Source organism: Chelmon rostratus, chromosome 13 (assembly GCF_017976325.1).
Source record: "Chelmon rostratus isolate fCheRos1 chromosome 13, fCheRos1.pri, whole genome shotgun sequence".
Taxonomy (NCBI): Eukaryota; Metazoa; Chordata; class Actinopteri; order Chaetodontiformes; family Chaetodontidae; genus Chelmon; species Chelmon rostratus.
The window spans coordinates 17233772-17252876 of record NC_055670.1 but is presented as its reverse complement, the minus strand read 5'-3'; the positions used below and the strand labels follow the sequence as shown (position 1 = coordinate 17252876).

Below are 19105 nucleotides of genomic sequence, written 5' to 3'. Positions count from 1 at the left end.
CACTCCTTTTTAAAGAGGCCTTCTGTGTGCTAATGATAGCGTTATAAAGAGGCCCAGAGGGGAGCGAGTCAGAGATATGGATTTATGGATTTATGCCCGCTTTGGACACAGGCTTTGATCAGAGCACATTGATCTGCAGAGATTTACACCACGGCAACTCAATAAAACTCCTGCGCTCTTTCACAGAAGTGTCGGCCACTTTAGAGCCATTTGTCAAAGACAATTGCGAATCCGGAATCGGTAAAAGGAGTCTCTGGTGAGGCCGGATATGTGATGGAATGTGAATGCAAAACATATCGCCACTCTCTCTTACTTTATCCTATTCTATTTACTCTGATGTATTCTGTTTTATTCTATTCTTGGGCTTAAGCTTTATTTGGAAGCAAGGCATAGTAAGAATATTCTATTTTTAACACAATAAGACTTAAAAATGGGATATTGAAAAAAATGTTAATTGCACGGCACTAACTAATGATTTTCTTAAAACAAATTCCCTTCAATGTGCCTTTAAGGCATGAGCCATGGGTGCACTTACTGCGTGTTACCACCCCCTCCAGCCTGATGATGTTGGGGTGGTCAAACTGTCCCATGATTGACGCCTCGGCGAGGAAGTCCCGCCTCTGTTTGTCTGTGTATCCTCCTTTAAGGGTCTTGATGGCCACACAGATCTCCTTCTTGCTGGGCAGCTTCAGGCGGCCGCTGCACACCTCGCCAAACTCACCTAAAGATAAAAACATGGAGGATTAATCAGATCAGAGACACTGCTTGTAAAACACAGTGATTGGTATTTAATGCTATGAGTTTTCAGTGTCATATGATCATACAAATGTAGGTATAGATATGCTGTAACATCATCATATAGCTTTAAAAAATGGTCCAAATGTTCGTCCATTTGAAAATCTGTGAGAAAAATAATTTTTATATGCTTAAAGGAAAGCTGAAAGATTCATATTTAAATTCCCCATCGAACTTCCATCTTTAGTCAATTATATAAGGTTCAATGAGGAACTGACTGAATCTGTAGAAAAGCAATTGCTTTAAACTGTGAGGAAAGTTCTGGTATTTCTCAACCTGGGTTTTATCCTCATAGGCTAATTATGTCCATTCAGCCTGCGGGTCATGGTAACTTCACATTTAGACAATGGAAACACAGACTATGACAGGACATGTACAGTATATCAGGCAGAGCAGCGTGAACCTCCTTCAACTTTCCCAAAAGTCTGTTTCACATAAATCACTGGAAACACTTTGAGTCCAACCAAAAGTAAAGCTTCCCTGATTAGCTGTTGCAGCTAACTGTGCAGGGATCTGACTTCAGGGCAGCTTAGCACGTAACTCAACTAGCCGCCTCGCCCTGAAACCTCTGAGCGTACCAACAACAAACAAAAAGAGAGGCGGCGCTCACATCGTTGTCCGTTTTTTTAAAAGACGTTTGAAGTCAGTCTCACCACCGGGAGCAATAACTCAGCTGAGCACGAGGCAGAAGAAGAACTGTACGCTCAGTTTCTGAGCGCCGAATCAGAATGCTGGTTCAAATGTTGCTCGAGGTGTCACGATATACAGTTTCAACAGGTGCAACGGTCCACAAGATGAAGCTGCAGATCAAAGAGGACCTTGATCATTACTTAAGCCCCATTAATCAGGAAACATATTTATTGATTTTGGAGAGAAATCACAGCATAATCATGCATCACGACCACTAACTAATAATCACACCATGTGCAGCAGCGCACTTTGAAACTGATCCACCTGAATGCACATTCCAGATAAGAGCACGCCGAACAGACAGCGGAGGCCTTTCAACTTGCAATGACGTATTAAATCGCGCCGTGACTCAACAGCCACTCTGGGAGAGATCAATTAGCATTCCTCGCTGGTGAGGGGATGCGTGTGTTTACCTCAGCCCATGTGTGTGTGAGCGTGTGTGTGTGCGTGTGTGTGTTTCACTGCGAGCTTTGCCGCCGGCCGTGTTCCAGCTGGCGGCAGAGGTTCGGCTGGACTGCAGGAGACGAGCGGAACGCGCGCATCTGCGTGTATCTGCGTGTGTTTTACTTCACGGCGCGTATGCATATCAAGCGTGCTCATGCGAGGTGATGTCAGAGCTGAGACGCGATCACTCCGTTACAATCACTCCCCACAGCAGATCTGGATCAGGGAGCACGGGTCAAACCCTGGACTCGAAGCAACAGGGTCTGGAAGAGCTTACGGCCAGAATAATTACAACCTGTCTAAATACCAAACGCATTCCTGCTCTTTCCTGCTCCGCTCCGCTCCTCTGGCGCTCGGTGGCGGCGGACGGACAGGCCGGGCTGAGGCCTTTTCATGTGGTCACTCAGAGAAAGAAGATCTCGGCCTAATAAGCCTTGATTAGGGACACTAGCCGCTTTCCTGCTCTAGGTATCCCACTTTGATGTTAAAGCCTGACCCATGGAAGCAGAGCGGAGCATGTGTTCTGTCTTTTAACACACAATCACCGATTGGCAAGAGGATGAAAGCCTTGTTAACATGTTTAATGAAGACAGATGGGGATTGAGGCAGCGATGGAGAAAGAAGAGGTATGCTGTGTATTGTTTGGAGTGCTTATATGGTTTCATAAAAATCACACAGATGGGTGGTACGTCGTATTCAAGCTGACAGACAGAAATGTTTGCATCGGGGCTTGAGCTTTAATGTTCACCTGTGGTGTTCACTTCACATTTAGTCGCTGTCCAATAGATGTAGAGCAGAGAGCCTCGCTCCCTTTACCAGCTAACCTCCACTAGCCTCCACTTCCACAAGCAGCTATAACCCAACCGGTTTTCTCACAGAGGGATTTCTATCCATGTTTCAAGAACAGTTTCTGTATTCCACCCTGCTCACTGAGTTTGATCACCTTGGTATTTTAATCACGGTTAAACTATTATTTCATTAGCACTCACATGTAACAACAACACAGTATTTCCCAAAAGTCTCTTAGCAATTACTGGCAAAGCCTCAAGGGAGCTGCAGCTGCTGAACGTTAGCAAAACAATCGTCATTTTCTCATTGTTGAAATCAAATGGCTATAAATGAACAAAGGTGTGATTCTTAAGCCAAGTGAAGCATTGGGCGATCCAAAGAGAGCTGGCCCCCAGCGGCTCCAATCACCTCGCATCTCCAGTTTGTTGTTGTAGCGTGAACGCGACGCAATTACTTATTACTGAGTAAGATATAATGTTTACCTCCCGAACATGATTTCACAGTTGCTTTCCAGCACAGATAAAAATAGACTTACTGCACAGTTTGATGCTGAACTTCATGTAAGTTTGGAGAGGCACTAAAATAAATATACTTTGCCTCAGCTGTGCACTGTGCGCATTAAAAATGTATAGTATACTGTAGTGTAGGCTGCTTCAGTGTGAACTCAACTGTGTGTGAGGGCATTGGGGTTGAACTGATATTGGTTTTAGAAGGATGATACAGATAGTAACACCAATGATATCTCTTTTATTATTATTAATATTATTTTATTATTATTTTACTCTTTCTTTACATACCTGCAACATCACATTAAATGTGAATGTGATGAAATGTGCATCAGGTTATGCACATTTCCCTGTAATTGGTCTTGCAGATTTGAAGAGGTTCCTGCTTAATTGTGTGAAATATAAATGTCACTTTGCAAAGAAATCATGAACCAGCAGCAGTATTGATTAATTCTACAATGGGTAAAACACAAACACTTCAAATCTGAGGTGGACAACACTGACTTGCCAGTATCTGATTTCTAATAAAAAAGAAGCCAATATCTTCCCATGTATCATTGCAGCCCAATAAAGATGAATATGCTTTGTCTCCACTATGTACTATGAAAAATGCATTGTGGAGTGTAGCATAGTCCAGTGGAGTCAGGTATTAGGCCGTCCTGACAGCTTTACAGTGTGGAGGGCTGGTGGTGGGACTCTGGAGACCGGCCTGCCGTTATGTGCTGTGTGCTTCAGTCTCCATCTATTCTGCCTGCACTCGACATGAATCACAATGCATTACCCTCCCGTCTGCACTCCTGCTCAAGTTATCAGGGAGTACATGAGCAGAGGAGAGGAGAGGAGGCTTGTTTTACTGTTGAGATCATTAGACTTAATGAGACATTACACAGAATTAGAGCAACAGGCAGTCGCCTGTGGGAATATGTACAGAAAGAAAGGAACGAAGTGAAAAGGATGAAGGCATGAAAGAGGAGAGGGAGAAATGAAGGTGAGCAGAACAACGTCTGATCTCACCATCTCCCCCTCCATCATAGAGGAGGGCTGGAGAGGAGGGACCTTAATCTGGGGCATTAAATGCTTCTCATTCCCAGCTGTGCAGTATATGGCACAAAGTTATACTATCCTGCAGCCATGAGAATGCAGATATATAGGAGCTCTGCATGCACTTCATTTTTTCTACGTGCACTTGGTGTGTCAGAGTACTATGAGGTGAGAGTAGGAACGAAAAAACATTTTTTGCATGTTTGTAAATGTGGAATAATCTGCAGTGCCTGTTTCCTCACTTCATCCAGGGAGGTTGGAGTTAATTGCTAACATTTCAGAAGATTCAATAGAATTCTGAGAGGACAGTTAAGTAAAACTAAATGCATCAAATAAGTTATCTAACATAGTCTGCAAAATGTTTTTTTTAACAAAAATGTTTCCAGGCAGCTTTAGTCTTAGGGTAATTTTGCTTGCCTGAAATAACCTGCATGGTGTCTGTGTGTGTAGCGAAGTCAGCTCAAGCGTTTCCTTTTGTCTGTTCTCACCTGCTCCCACCACCTTATCGATGGCGATGCAGGAGGCGTCCAGCTCCTTGGCAAACTCGTGCACAGCCTGGCTCGGGTCCTCGTATGTGTGGGGGTCCACGTAGGTCCTGATCCCCGGCAGACGCACTGCAGCAGCAGGGAACGGGTTGCGTCAGTTAATGGCCATTTAAAAGCAGTGTGTCCACTTAACAAGAACATTTTAATGACTTTGTCAGGACATTACAACTTAGTTCTCAGCATTACTGTGAAAAACAGGACTCAAAACATCATTGATGGTAAGTGATGACGCTGAACGCTGCACATTACTGTCTAAATAACCGAGCATTGGTTCAAGCAACGGGTCAGGATGGGCTACCAGCAGGAGCCAGTCAACGCACTAAATCACATGTTAAAATAAGTTGAGGGATATCTTCAAGTAAGTATATAAAAAAGTAAATCTATAGAATGTAGAATGCTCTTTTGCGCAGAAAAAAGGGGATTTTGTGCCTTCAAAGCCAATATAGACGATCACAGACCAAAAACTCAAAAACTATGTTTCAATATACATATCGGCATGTGAGTATCATTTAAAGACGGACTTGAAAGAATAGAAACCCATTCTTTCAGTAATAAAGCTGTATTTTATTAGTCCCTGCGGAGACATTCATGCTCTGCATTTGACCCATCCTAACAATTCATGAAGCAGTGGACAGCTGCAGTTTCGTGCCTGGGGAGTTTGGGGTCTGATACCTGGGTCAAGGTTAAAGGTAGAAAGGAAGGAGTGTGCCTAATAAATAACACATTGTATCTGAATGAAGGAGAAGAAGCAACAAAGAGGGAGCAAGAGCGATAAAGACGGTCAATTGTACTGGAGTGCATGAGGAGATGGGCTGTTGTTTCACAATGCCGTTTTACACATTGGTCCAATTACAAAAGTTTACATAAAGCCATGTGGGTGAGACTATTTTGTCACCAATCAAAAATGTATGAATGGAAAGGAGTTTTTTTCTCTGGAGCAAACCCTACAATTAGAGCTCGGTTAAACCTTAATTCTCAGTACTTGCTGTAGCTGGTGGGGAGAGCAGCCTGATCTTGTTCCCTTTCCAAATGGATGGAACCAGGATTGGTTAGCAAATGGACCGAGAAACCTCCCTCTCAACATGGTCTCGGTCCGATTACTGTCCTCTCATATGACCAAATGAACCGAGCGAAAGAGGAAACCGCTTCAAGCTTGCAAATAGCTGCTCAAAAACAACCGCTGTTGGTAAAGACGCGTGAAAACGCTCTGAGGAAAAGCGTCTCCCCCCGATCGCTACTAAATGTAACTACCTAGTTGTATTTCTACTGAGTGAACAGAGTGCAGAGAGGACAGATCGAAGCAGCCATCGGGAAAATGGAGTCCAGTACTTACAGTGGCCATTGCCAAAGTGCAGTCTTTTCTCATCAGGATGTTTGGATTTGCTGCGGCAACAAAACCTGCCAATTCAAACAGAGAAAGGTCATAAGTAGTGCCACATCTCCCAATAAGACTTCACCCATTGGCCCAGCCTGGAGGCCTGCGAGAGCTGTGTGTGTGTGTGTGTGTGTTTATGTGTGTGTGTGTATAATCCTAGCTCTTATAAGCCAAGAGAGGATCAGTAAGTCTTATAATGAGCCGTGGATTTATACTCTCTCTGAACAGTACAGCCTGCCAACTTCAACCACACACACACACACACCCACACACACACACACTGTTCTTAGCTTTCTCCTGTACACACACGCACACCTCAACACAGCTGTTAGGACATCTTTTACAGGAATTACCGGGGAGAAATAGTGGGGAAACTTATTTGGTGAAAACGCGTAGCATGTGACATTATAATCATTGTTAGTGCTCCTGAAGAGAGCGGGCAAAAGGAGAAAGCTCTCAGCGAGAAGAAAGTGAAGCAGCTGGCGGACGGACCTGCCAATCAGCACGTAGAGCAGCACGGTGAGCAGGATGATGGCCACGGCGGAGGAAATGGCGATCAGAACAACCTGGCTGCTCTCACTGGAGATGGAGAAGGCTGCTGAGAGACAGAGAGCGACAGGGAAATGAGCAGCGTTAACCTCCTGTTGATAACAAACTCCTACTTCACCATCTACACATCACTATTAATATCAAATGTTCATTTGATTTCAAGCAATATGCTCAGACACTCGGCAATGAAATTTGCAGTTGTTATCTCACAGTGTAGGAATAAAAAAACTAAGCAGATACAACTTGAAGACGATGAAGACACCAATAACTCTAATTATAGGTGTACACAATAACATGTGAGTTAAACAAGTACAGTTTTTTCATCTCTTTCACTGTCCTTTGCAACAACAACAACAAAAGAATACCATCCATACTTGTGTGACGTCCAATCAGAACGGCTCCACAATCTCACTTTTCCTTATCAGCTATGTTTTATGAATGAAAACTACAGGCCGTGCGTTTCATCACCAAACCCCACAAATCAACCACAGGCTGAACTCGCGCAATAAAAGAATGACCGTAAAACTTGTTCTTCTCTGTGCTGAACTCACAGTCGGGGCTGGTCTCGAACTGGAAACTGGGGCTGCTGGCTCCATACCCAGCAGCGGTGCGAGCTCTGATCTGCAGCAGGTAGGCAGTGTTGGGCTTCAGGCCATTCAGAGTGACGTTGCAACCCCGGGCACGAAGGATGGTGTAGCTGGTCTCCTGCTCCTCCTGCAGTGTAAGAGACAGAGAAAGGAAGTCAATATTTGTGAGACAGTTAGCATTTTATTTTAGAAAGAAACAATAATTTAGTCTGGGTTGGAGCTGCTAATGCGTACAATATGTACAATACACCACACTATGCATTATCTGCATGTATTTTCTCCAACCCGCACACACAAACATCCCACACATGGCAGCTTTCTTCCCAATCTGATGAATTATGCCTTTTATATTTTATGACTTCTCTCCTACTGATCTCCACTGATAAAACAACAGGAGGATTTACACACCAAGTCTGCATTCGGCACATTGCTTCCAGATGTGGAGGGAAGATGGAGAAAAGATTAGAGGGCAGGAGGTAGATGGGGTGCAGGAGAAAAGGAAAGATAGAAAGTGGCCCCCTTGACTGTGGCTTTGTGCTGTGACACTTCCACAGTTTAGATAACAGACCCCGCCTGGCAGTGTTGCTGGAATGAATTTTCAAAATGCTTGAAAATTATTTTTTATTTTAACCCTGATTGTCAGGTGTTACTCACATATATGGACTAACAGATGACGGGAAAGACATGTTTGGTACATTAAACTGAAAATAATCTATCACAAAGCAATAACATGGATATTCAAACCAAACAAACTGTGTATGCACATTTAGCGAGTTTATGCAAAAAAAAAAAAACACAACAACATGCAGACTCTCGCCCCATTTAGTCACACCCCATTAACTACTGTGCACCACATATTTTATAATACATAAATAAAGCATATCATGCATTACGGATGCCATATGCTACATGGATGCTATTCTATTCATCACTTGGTTTGTGTGTGAGATTATTAAAGAATAATAACATTAAGAGTGATTTTTATATTACACCAGGCAGCTTAATGAACATTACCCCCAGCAGTCTGCACTATCAGGGCAGAACAGGAGGCAGCACAGCACAATGAAAACACTTCACTGAGGCGCAATTAAAGAAGCCACATTATTGCTTCCACTAAAACACATTTTTACACCAAATGCTGTGTTTCTGTATCTTGAGCCCTTATGGCAGGTTTGACTTGTCCAGAGTGAAAACTGCTGAGCCTCTTCCTACACCCGGACGGGCTCGCAATCACGCTATTATTGACCCGCTTTGATGCTACGAAACAAATTGTTCAATAGGGGGAAAATAGGACGAGGCCGATCTTAAATCTTAATGACAACCTATTACGGGTGACTTCAACAATCCTGAAAATGAGCTACATGTTTTGCAATGTAGCTGCTCTCATAAAAACCATTCAAGGCCGAATCCTGTTCAGGCATAGTCAAATCCTTACTTTATAGACCCAGTTATAAGGAGGCACTCATTGGTGCAGGCATAAACACTCATAGACATTCACACACACACACACACACACACAAGCAGCGTCTAAAAGAAACTTCACGCCCATTAATGGAGTGGATCAGACTTTTATGGTGCACAAAGCTTTTTAAACTGCTGTATGTGTGAGGAGGTAACTGATACAGCAGACCTGCACTGGGACAACTCTTCATCACAACGATAAATCAACTTGCAGCTTGTCACCGTTCCGCGTTCAGGACAGCATGTGATCCCCTGAAAATCACACACAGGTGTGGGCACAAGCACCTTTTTGTGTGTGTGGCTGTGTGTGTGAAAGATACAGAGGGCTTGAGGAAGAAACTCAGGTCATTCGCTTCTCCTTTATGCCATTTTTATGCTAAAACTGTGATTTTTGAAGTGTCCACTTGTGTGCGTTTCACCAGAACACTGCTAGAATTTAATTTGGCCTCTGTGCTGCGTTCTGCTTTGACAATCTAAACAAAGCTGTGGCAAATTATAGCTTTTATAATACACACACACAGGCTCACATAGATGCGAACTCATACAGACCCTAAAACAGGAGATGTACAGCAGAAGGCTTGTAAATACAGTGTTTCATCCAGCATTCTTTCCATCTAAGACTAAATAAACAACCCAAATTAAAGTGGATCTGAGGCTCCTTCTCCGCTTTTTAGATCGCAGTGATAAAACATGCAAAAATAATCAGCAAAGTGTATTCCCACAAATTCTATTTTCACAAAGTGCACTTGGAAGTGCCTTATCGGCCGTAGGGTGCCCTTTAGCCGGTAAAAGCGACAGGACGATCATATAGTTAGCCGGGGTTTCCAAAGATGAAACACCTCGGCTCTTCTGGGAAGCTTTCTGGTTGGGAATTCCCAAGAATATCGCCAACCGTTCCCGAACAATTCCCATATATAGGACGCATGGTCAGGGAACAGCCCTCACACTTGGGCCTCTGGTTTCACAGCCATGTGACACGGTCATATGTGTTGGCGGAAAGTGCGGCATAGGTGGAGTTAATTAGAAACGATGAGCTGCTGCTTGGCATCAGCCTCCTCGTCAGCTGCTAATATCCTGACACTCTTTGCAGTTTATTGTAACACAACTTTATTTGAGATCCTGACAAACAAATAATAAGAAATACATCTGAAATGACTATTTCTTAAGTGGTTTATACACATATATTTGCTATTTATTACTATTTCTATGTCATAAAAGTAGTTGAATGCAGGACTCAGCATGAAAAATGTTGGATGTGGGAGGTAATGCTATCAAGTGCTTAATCATTATAACATTTGACTAAAGATCCAGAGAGATTGCTCTTATTATTCTAAAACCTGGAAAACACACCAACACACACGCACTTCTCATCCTTTTACATCATGTCTGACTTCACAGCCTTACGGACAATAACTCATATTTTTACGTCATCAGTCCCATGTTTATCTAGCTAGACTTACAAGTTCAACAGAACATAATAGTGACATAAATTTTGTTGTAGCTACTCAACAGTCAGTTCTCAATATTCTCCTCATTTGGTGTCATTATAATGTACAGACTGTCAGTTCTAACTGCTAGTTTTTCTTTTTCTCCTGTAAGGTTGAAGTTAAGATAGAAATCGAGCAATGGAAATGTGCTCATTCCAGTGTAAGTATTTATTTCATGTAACTTAACGTTCTGTGATAAATTATCCGACTCCCTGCTTCCTAAAGACACTTTGAGAGGTTTCAAAAAGTTGAAAACTCTCTGTAGGTCATTTATTTAGTGTCAGTTTTACAATTTTGGAACCAGCAGTTGCCATGTACACTGATGGTTATTTATGCTGCCGACCCTCTAATGCCTCGCTTAGAGTTATCATTGAGCCTCCAATGACTCAACATAATTTATGTGTTAGCGTGCTAAAGTGCTCTATTGGGCGCACATGGAAGGATATGAAGTCCATGTTTTCATCAGCTGGCAGGAACAATACTGGCGCATTGCTTTAAGCATGAGAAGTCCAATCAGCTCTTAGGATTTACAGTATGAGACTAAATGACTTGTGATGATTAATATTTCTGTTCTGTCTCATATTATAGAGCTCGCACTGGAAATGCTCGAAGCTATACAACTTTTTAAACGCCCCTCTTTGTCCTGCTCCTTACATAAAGCAGTCTTTTCCAAGCCCAGAATGAAATCAAAGCTGCAACTGGATGACTTCGCTCGTCCGCCATTGCTGTGACCCCAAAAATCTACTGGCCCATTGAGTAATTAATCTATTATCCAGAAGTATTTTGCTTTGAGTGCCGCTGTGTGTTTGTTGGAGGAATGTTCACTTTCCTACATGAAGGAAAACTGGTCATCGGTTAATTGCTATTGAGTTACACGATAATGTACACTGTGTGTTTCTGTTTTAAACTTGTGTAAATACAGACAGAGGAAACCACAAACACATAAAAGCAGAAAGTCTGGCTGATGCTGCAAATCTGAACATCTTCTTCTTGCTAAAAGCTCTCTTTTAATCTGTCTGTTTTTCTCCTCTCTTTCACCATCCTGTTTATGTGTATATGCAATTATGCCTGCGTGTGTCTCTAAAAGCCTCTTTCTGTCTCATAAGTGAGTCATGGTGTGGTCTTGGTGTGGGTAATTCGTGCTCCAGCCCTTGCCCTCCGAGGGCCTTGATCCTTGGCATGCTAGCCCTCAGGATCCCTCCGCCTGCCACACGAATAGGCCTCTATCCTGGCTTGTTATGGGGGTCTCCTACGGTTGTCCCTGTTCGCTCTTCTGCATGGAAGAGCCTTTTGTCTGGGGTTTGAAATCCTGGGGTGCGTATGGCTGCTGTGGAGAATCCTCTGGGAACCTGGTTGGTGCGTAGGTGTGTGCGTTTGTGTGTCCTGAGAGACGATGTGATTAACGGGGATCAGTGCAAAGGCCCAGATATTTTCCATTATAAAAGTCTGTCACACTCTTCTTTAAATTCCATCCTTTCAGTCTTGTCAATATCCTCTTTTCACGAAAATGCATTTGTGATGTGGGAGCATGCGTGTGTGATGGGAAAGCCACAGCTGAGCATTAGACCTGCAGTGAGCTCTGACTCAGCATCAGTCATTAACTTTTCCTCTCGCTGTTTTCCAGCCTTTGCTTTAACATCTTAGGTAAGGATGGCTGAGCAGGGAGCAGAGTTTAGAGAGGAAACAGCTTCTGTCGGCCTACTAATCAAGAGATTAGGGGCCACTGTTGGCATTCAGGCAAACTGTGATCTGGGACACACACATGCACACTCTCACACACATACACAATGAATCTGCCAGAGTGATTAAACTTGCATCCATGGCTAATTTCACCATCAAATGTCAGCCATAGCGCAGCGCTGGTGCTGAAAGCCGGCGTAATTCGTTCTGCACTAATTTCCCTCACAGAGGAATGAGCGACCCCACAGACGCATTTACTGTCCGCCATAAAACTTGTCTCCATTAAGGAGAGGAGGGGAGAGTGGAGGAGGACGTGAAATAGAAGGTGAGGTGAAGAGAGGGGATGGGGGGGTGGACGTATGGGAGGGACGGGAGGAGAAAGGAGAGCAAGACAAACATGAAACAGAAGAAGAAGAGGGCGAGGGGCGGGTGCATCCTGGACAGGTCAGCAGTCAATCACAGGCTGACGCAAGCCAATGCACAGCAGCTAAAAGCAAGAACCCAGGCCACTCTGCAAAACCTTCACCCCCTAACATGCTCCAAACATCCAACAACAAACAGAAAACAAAAACAATGCAGCAAACACAGCATTTAAAGCAAAAAGACAAGAGTGTAATAAGAAGATTAATCAAATTTTTAATCAAATTTAAATCTTCTTATTATAGATGCCAGTTAGCTTAGCTTAGCACTTAGGCTGGACGAGCCAGGAACAGCACTGAGCTGTGAGTTCTACTGCAACTTCACGACACACGTGGTCCAAAAAGCATTTTTCCCACCCCTGCCAATAGCTCTTTTTATTGTCAAGATTTCATCCATTAGATCCAGCAAAATAAGAAAGGTCTAGAAGAGCCGTATGATTAAATTATTTTAAGCTGTTCTTGTGTGCAGGGAGCCAACAGGAAGTCAGCCGGCTTGGCGGGAGGAAGTCTCAAATGTGTCTACCCTCGAATGGCATGCCTGGAAAAGGACTGTGGTTTGCAGGCCCTGTTGGCCCTGCAGAGAGGTTTTCAGATTATATGCCAAGCTATCTTTGAACTCAGTATCCAGCTCTCTCTCATACATCTGTGGGTGAAACAGCTACCAGGACACTGCCCAAAGGTGACAAAACCCACCTAGAAACTGTACAGCTCACTAATTTACACATAACCATCCATTATGTGCTGGCTGCAGCCTAATATATTCACAGATAGGACAGTGGCATCAAAAGCACACGAGGTGAAGCGTTAACGGCGACATGTCCTGCACCCACCTTTTCGTAGTATTTGATCTCATAGTCGAGGATGATGCCGTTGGGTCTTTCTGGCTGCTGCCAGGACAGGGAGACGCTGTTTCGAGACGTCTTCTCCTTTCTGATCACTGTTACCGGCGAGGGGGCTGGGTGGGACACACAGACAGACACGGGGTGAAAAAGACAGAGTGAGTTCCTTCACGGCGAGGTTCAGTGGAAGTTCAGTAACCGCCGCTGCATCCTGGCGATTGTCTATGGTTCCTGTTAGCCTAATTCAGTTTGCTGCCCAGTGGGGCTGCATTAAAGGCCATGGCCGAGGGTCGGCGGGTGGAAGGAGGCGATGCACACGGACGCAAACACTGGCTTGTGCACAATCACACTGACACCACACAAACACACACGTTGCACTCACATCATATGCATGCAGTAGATTCTGATGCATCGGCCTCATCAAAACAAAACTATCAATTTCCTTATTTAAATAGAGTTGTATAGTCACATTTTATTCCCTTTTCTGTACTGTTAGAGGCAGCTGTTTGTCCCCTCGACACTCCTCTCCTCCAGTATAAACCCACGTCTCAGTCTCCTGAGAAACCTTCACCGATTAAACCAAACCTTGAAATAATAACATTTTCTTCTCACATGAGCAAATATCTGTTTTGCTGCGGCAGAATACTCCTGTTACAGCTCAAGCGAGCGTCGGGTGAACAAAAGCTGCGAAACGTGTGACTGTGGGTGTCTGCTCAGTCTTTTCTCGGAACAGTTCTCAGAAGGAAAGATAATGATGCCAGGATAAATGCAAGGAGATCGACTAGTAACTAAAAGCAGCAGACACAGGAAAGACTGCCAGCCCAAAACTGAGAGGATCACTGGAAATGTCGTCCAAATAAAACAAAGCAGGGCTGTGCTTGGTTACCATGTTCAGTGTCTTTGGAGCTGGTGAGAATATCAAGAACACATTCAATCATTTGTTAAGTTATCGTAGCGTCTATTGTTGCTTGCTGTTTTCCGCATTGCCCAGAAAACAGTTGCATTTCTAAGTTGAAACCTTTAATTTTCTCTTCCTGCTGTCCCCATCCCTTTCGGTGTGGCGTTTCCTCCCTCGCCAATCTTCCTCGCCAGCCCTTCACCCGTGCATCGCCTAGCCTCGGGGAGTTCACATGGTCCCAATCTAGTAATTCGGCACATCCCTCCCTCCATCAAGCCGTGCACCCCCACCCTCGCTCCGTCTCCCTCTCTCTTCACTCCCTTTCTCATTTCCCTTTTTTACTGCTCTCTAATTGCCAGGCAGCTCCGGGGCCAGCCCGGCATCTGAGGCATCGACTTTTAATTTTATTAGACCACAGGAAAAAACATGTTTGTCTTTGAAATGTTCGAGCCTTTCTTGATTGTGATTATAAAGCTGCAGAGTCGGTGTGTGTGTGCGTGTGTGTGTTTGTGTCTCTCCCTGCATATACACGAGTGTATTTCCGCGGGAAGTTATTTTTTCTCCTGTAATGAATCCAGATGGGGAGAATCTGTTTCTATACCCCCTGCTCCTCCTCTCCTCCTCTCCCTCTGGTTCTGATAGCAGGGTGAGGCTGTGCTTTTTATTGGCTCTGTGGTTTATGGTGGTAATGATTTACTGTGTCTGGGCCGCTTGGAGGCAGCTTCAAGTTCCTCTCCTCCTCCTTTTCCTGCTCCTTGCTCCCCTCTCTCTCTCTCTCTCTCTCTCTCTCTCTCTCTCTCTGTATGTCTATTAAGCACTTAATTTGCTGTCACTCTCTGTTTCTGTCTGTGGTATAAGTGTAAAACCAATATGGCGTACCAGGCCCATAATGGCCTCAAAAGCTGGCCTTCAGCATCACTCACCTGTGATCTGAGGTGCATGATGGAGCTGCTAGAACACGTCTATTTATTCCAGATGAAAACTAAATGATTGGAAGTGATAGTAGTTTGTTGGCAGTGGTCTAAGAAGTATTAATAACTTTTACATCAGTAAAAGTACCAATACAGCGACATAAAAGTACTCAAAATCCTACTGAAGAAAAGTACATAAGCAATATCAGCATAAAAGGTAAAAAAGTAAAAATACAAAGCTGCTGCAGAAAACTGTGACTCACACATCATGGGACATTTTATCATTAGATCATTATACTGATGCATCAGTGCATAAGCAGCATTTCACGGCAGCATTTGTAGCTGTAATTACTTTATATGCTATTAGGTAGTTTCATCCTGTGGCTCCCAGCCGAGGGGTCGGGCCCCCTACAAAGGCTCACCAGACAAACCTAATGAGGTCGTGAGATGATTAATGGGAGAGAAAAGAGGAAACAAAGTGGGGCTACACAAATCTGTAATGATTTCTTTGGACTTTTCTCTAACGCTGGCTTTGTTTGTTTAAGGGCTTGAGAGTTTTACCTCTTACAACCTCGAACATTTACTTAGATTATTTGAGTTTAGAGGGGAAACGACTCAGGTGCAACTCAGACAAAATAAAAAGGTTAAGAATAATTTATAACAACATATTGTATCTAATGCTTTTATTATATACATTTAATGCATAATATTTGTCTGTTCACTAACTAGTAAGTTGGTACAAAAATGTAGTGGAGTACAATATTGGAGTAGAGAAGAGTGAAGTGGGGAAAAATGAGAAACTTAAGTACTGTACTGGACTTAAAATAAGTACTTAAGTGAATGTAGTTAGCTACAGTCCACCACAGTTTATTAGCAGCATGGAATTCAATGAACAGTGGTACTTTCCACTACTCTCATATTGGCAGACTGAGTTACAGACTGGCCTCTGCATCTCTTCTTGGTCAATGCCATAAATTCATTTCTACTCAGTCTTTCCTGTGCTGTCATCTCTCTCTTTGCGCACCTACTGATCATCACCACCTTCAGACTATTGCAGGAATACATTATTGATACGCGAACACACACGCACAGATTAAATATTGATGAGATTGCAGCAATTGGCAGAGTGCCTCTATGTTTCAACATGGTCACCAATAACCGCATCATCATATCAATACGCAGGTGGAGAGGGGATTCAGCGGGGGTGTGTGTGTGCGTGCTGCGTTTTTATTCCGTCACACACGCTCTGCCAGGTTCAGCCGCAGTTCACGCTGTTGATATTAGACCGCTCTGCATGTGGATCGCAGCTACTCTGCTTTTAGCGGAGTTATGACAATGAGTGGAGGGCAAAGGAGGTGGAAGGACGAGAACTATCTGACAGCACCTTGACAGCATGGCCAGAACACACGTCTCCTTCCCAGGGAAACACTTAATCTGGCTTTTAACAGCTTTGGCATCTGTATGTGTGTGTGTTTACGTGAGGGAAAGTGCATAGACGGGTGGGGCTAGTGCCTGACATACCTAATCCTTGTAAACTCTCAGGGCTGATGGAGAGTGTGCAGCTGCAGGCTGAGATATTTGTTAGAGAGAGAGAGGACTGCGTGCGAGGGTGTGACTGTGTGGTGGGGAAGGTGTGTGTGTGTGTGTTTTCGCGCTTCTATGTGCATGCGTGTGTGTGCTTGATCTATAATGTGAAAGCCAGAGATCCATCTCTTCTGACGATCGCTCAAACATTAAAGATGGTTTTCAATATTCAGAGCACACACTGCTCTCTTAGTGTTGATAAGTCCTCTTCAAATCTAATATATATTCCAATCGCAGAGAGAATCCCCCTGACTAACCACACACAGATTAAAACGCTTACTAGCAGGAGACTCCAACGCTTTGCAAAGCCATTTTGTCTTCTTCGTTTGCATTGTCTTTGCTCAAAATATGTAGCTTTTCATCCCTGTTACCCTTGTTGTCCTCATAGCAACAAGTTACTCAGGTCCTGAGTTATCATCAGCCTGGACACGTACTGTATGTGAGCAAACACACACAAACTCAAAATCTATATTTACTTCTCATCCCCGTCTTGTCACTTTAAAGAGGTCACGTCTGGACGTTGTCACTTATAATACAGCCGAGCTGTGACAACACCGAGCAAACACAGCAGACATCCGTCTGCGTATGTACTGCCTGTACACACAACCTTCAGCATTTGCATATCTATCACAACGACTAGTTTCTTCCATGGAGTTTACATATGTGTGATTGATGTATTTATTCTCACACTGTGTGCGTGTGTGTTTGCCCTATAGAACACTCTAAAGTTAAAGCTACATGCTGTGCGATTGTCATTAAAACTTTTTTCACTGCAAAAACTAAGTGAAATATCTTAAATCAAGGCAACATATGCTATTTTTTCCATCTTCTCATCAGGCAGTTTTTATGTTTGAGCATTTCACTTGTTTCAAGCTATTTTGCTTGATATTACAACTTCTTACTGAGACTTGAAATTAACATTTGTGACAGTGACACGTACAAAACTGCTTTGTCAAAGTCAGAATGTCTTTGTATTCAGAAGGACGCGCTTGTTTTTAGTCTGGCTCCACAACTTTTACGATAACCGCGTGTTCTTTGAGACTTGTTTTGAAATCCTGGTAAGCACATTTTCCTGTTCTGCAGGTAATTTGTCTTATTTTAAGCAATAGTTTATTGCCTTTTTTTCTCGTTTTTGGAAGCAGATTCTTTGCAGTGTAAGAAGCTCAGCACAGTTTCAACAGAGATAAATCAAAATCAAGAAAGCTGTAAATTTAACTCCAGCCTGGATCTCCTCTCCCTGCTACTGACGTTGAGCGTAGCCTTCTCACAGCTTCTGCAGCACCGTTTTAATATTTCATGTCTTATTTAAGACTCAACATTGAGATTTTTGTTCTGGTGATCAGTCTTATTCATTATGGCTGGCCTTGATTTAAGTCTCCATGCAGTAGCCTGTGAATCAAAGCCAGTCTTATGCTCCTGAAATAAAGCAGGTACAAGGTGTTGCCATGCCTGCACGTGAACCAAAACAAGCAAAGGGCTTGAGGCGCTATCATTTCCACTGCATCAGCAGAGCTTCACGATACATCGACTTGCACCACCCTGGTTGAACCCACAGCTCTTGCAATCTGCCTGTCATCATCAACGTGATGGAGGGTGTAAGTCTGACCGAGCTGGATGACAACTCATGAGAGGAAAGTCCCATCTGTTCGCTCTGCTCCACAACCGTACGCCAAGGGCTAAATCACCTTTTGAGGTCTGGAACTGAAAAGTCCTCCAGAGAAATGGGGGAAACACGTGAAGAAGAAGAGGATAGCTGGGTGTGGGCTGAGTTTGGAAAGTGACAGGTAGAAAGAAAGGATCCTGCATCCAGATGAAGGGAGAAAGAAGACAAAAGACATGATTGAGAGGAAGACAAAAAAAAAGCGCTGAACACAAAAACATGAGCAAATACAAAGGCAAATTGTGTAACAGTGAAGGGAGCAGGAAGAGGAAAAGAATGATTTGATGTATTACAGCGAGACCTTTGTGCATTCCTTTCCCGAGTCAGGGATTTCTGAGGTTTGGCGCTTTCCACTGCAGCTAGATTTATTTTACTCTTGGAATTTCAAAGCGCCACTTCCCTTCGCCTTCTCGGCCTTCTAAGAACTGGATGTGCGGAGAGATATTTGTATAAAAGATTGATGGGAATTTTAGGACCCCATCCTCACGTTAAGTGTGTCTGTTAAAAGGCTGAGATATTTTTTTTGCGAAGACGGGCGACATTCGATCCCGGTCGTTAAACAAGAGAATGGCGGCCTGGGATCGCCTTGTAAATGTCCTGGGCTGATGGTTGGAGTGCATATGTTTGGAGCACATAAACTATAGGCTAGTGTATTATATGATATGCATATTAAGGGCAAGAGGGAGAGACACTCACGTTATAGCGCACGACATGATTTAAAATACACTTTTCTGCCTGCATGAGTACCACACCTCCACTCAAATACTGCATGGACCCCTGTGGTGTCTTGTGCGTCACAGTTCGGCCCGACTAAAAGCAGAGGCAGCCTAAACTCTTATTAAAAT

General features: G+C 43.6%; 1 protein-coding gene across 4 annotated transcripts in view; it reads right to left on the bottom strand.

The window, feature by feature from the left end:
* Window positions 1–19105, bottom strand: part of epha3 (eph receptor A3) — a 97322-nt gene that overhangs the window by 22513 nt on the left and 55704 nt on the right. For 3 of the 4 annotated variants that reach the window (XM_041951486.1, XM_041951488.1, XM_041951489.1), the window contains exons 6-11: window positions 13199–13323; window positions 7286–7448; window positions 6678–6783; window positions 6144–6208; window positions 4754–4879; window positions 536–721 (exon numbers count right to left, since the gene is read on the bottom strand). In XM_041951486.1, coding sequence (XP_041807420.1) covers window positions 536–721; window positions 4754–4879; window positions 6144–6208; window positions 6678–6783; window positions 7286–7448; window positions 13199–13323 — 771 coding nt within the window. The remainder of the gene's footprint in view (window positions 1–535; window positions 722–4753; window positions 4880–6143; window positions 6209–6677; window positions 6784–7285; window positions 7449–13198; window positions 13324–19105) is intronic. The other variant, XM_041951487.1, reaches the window with a different exon arrangement.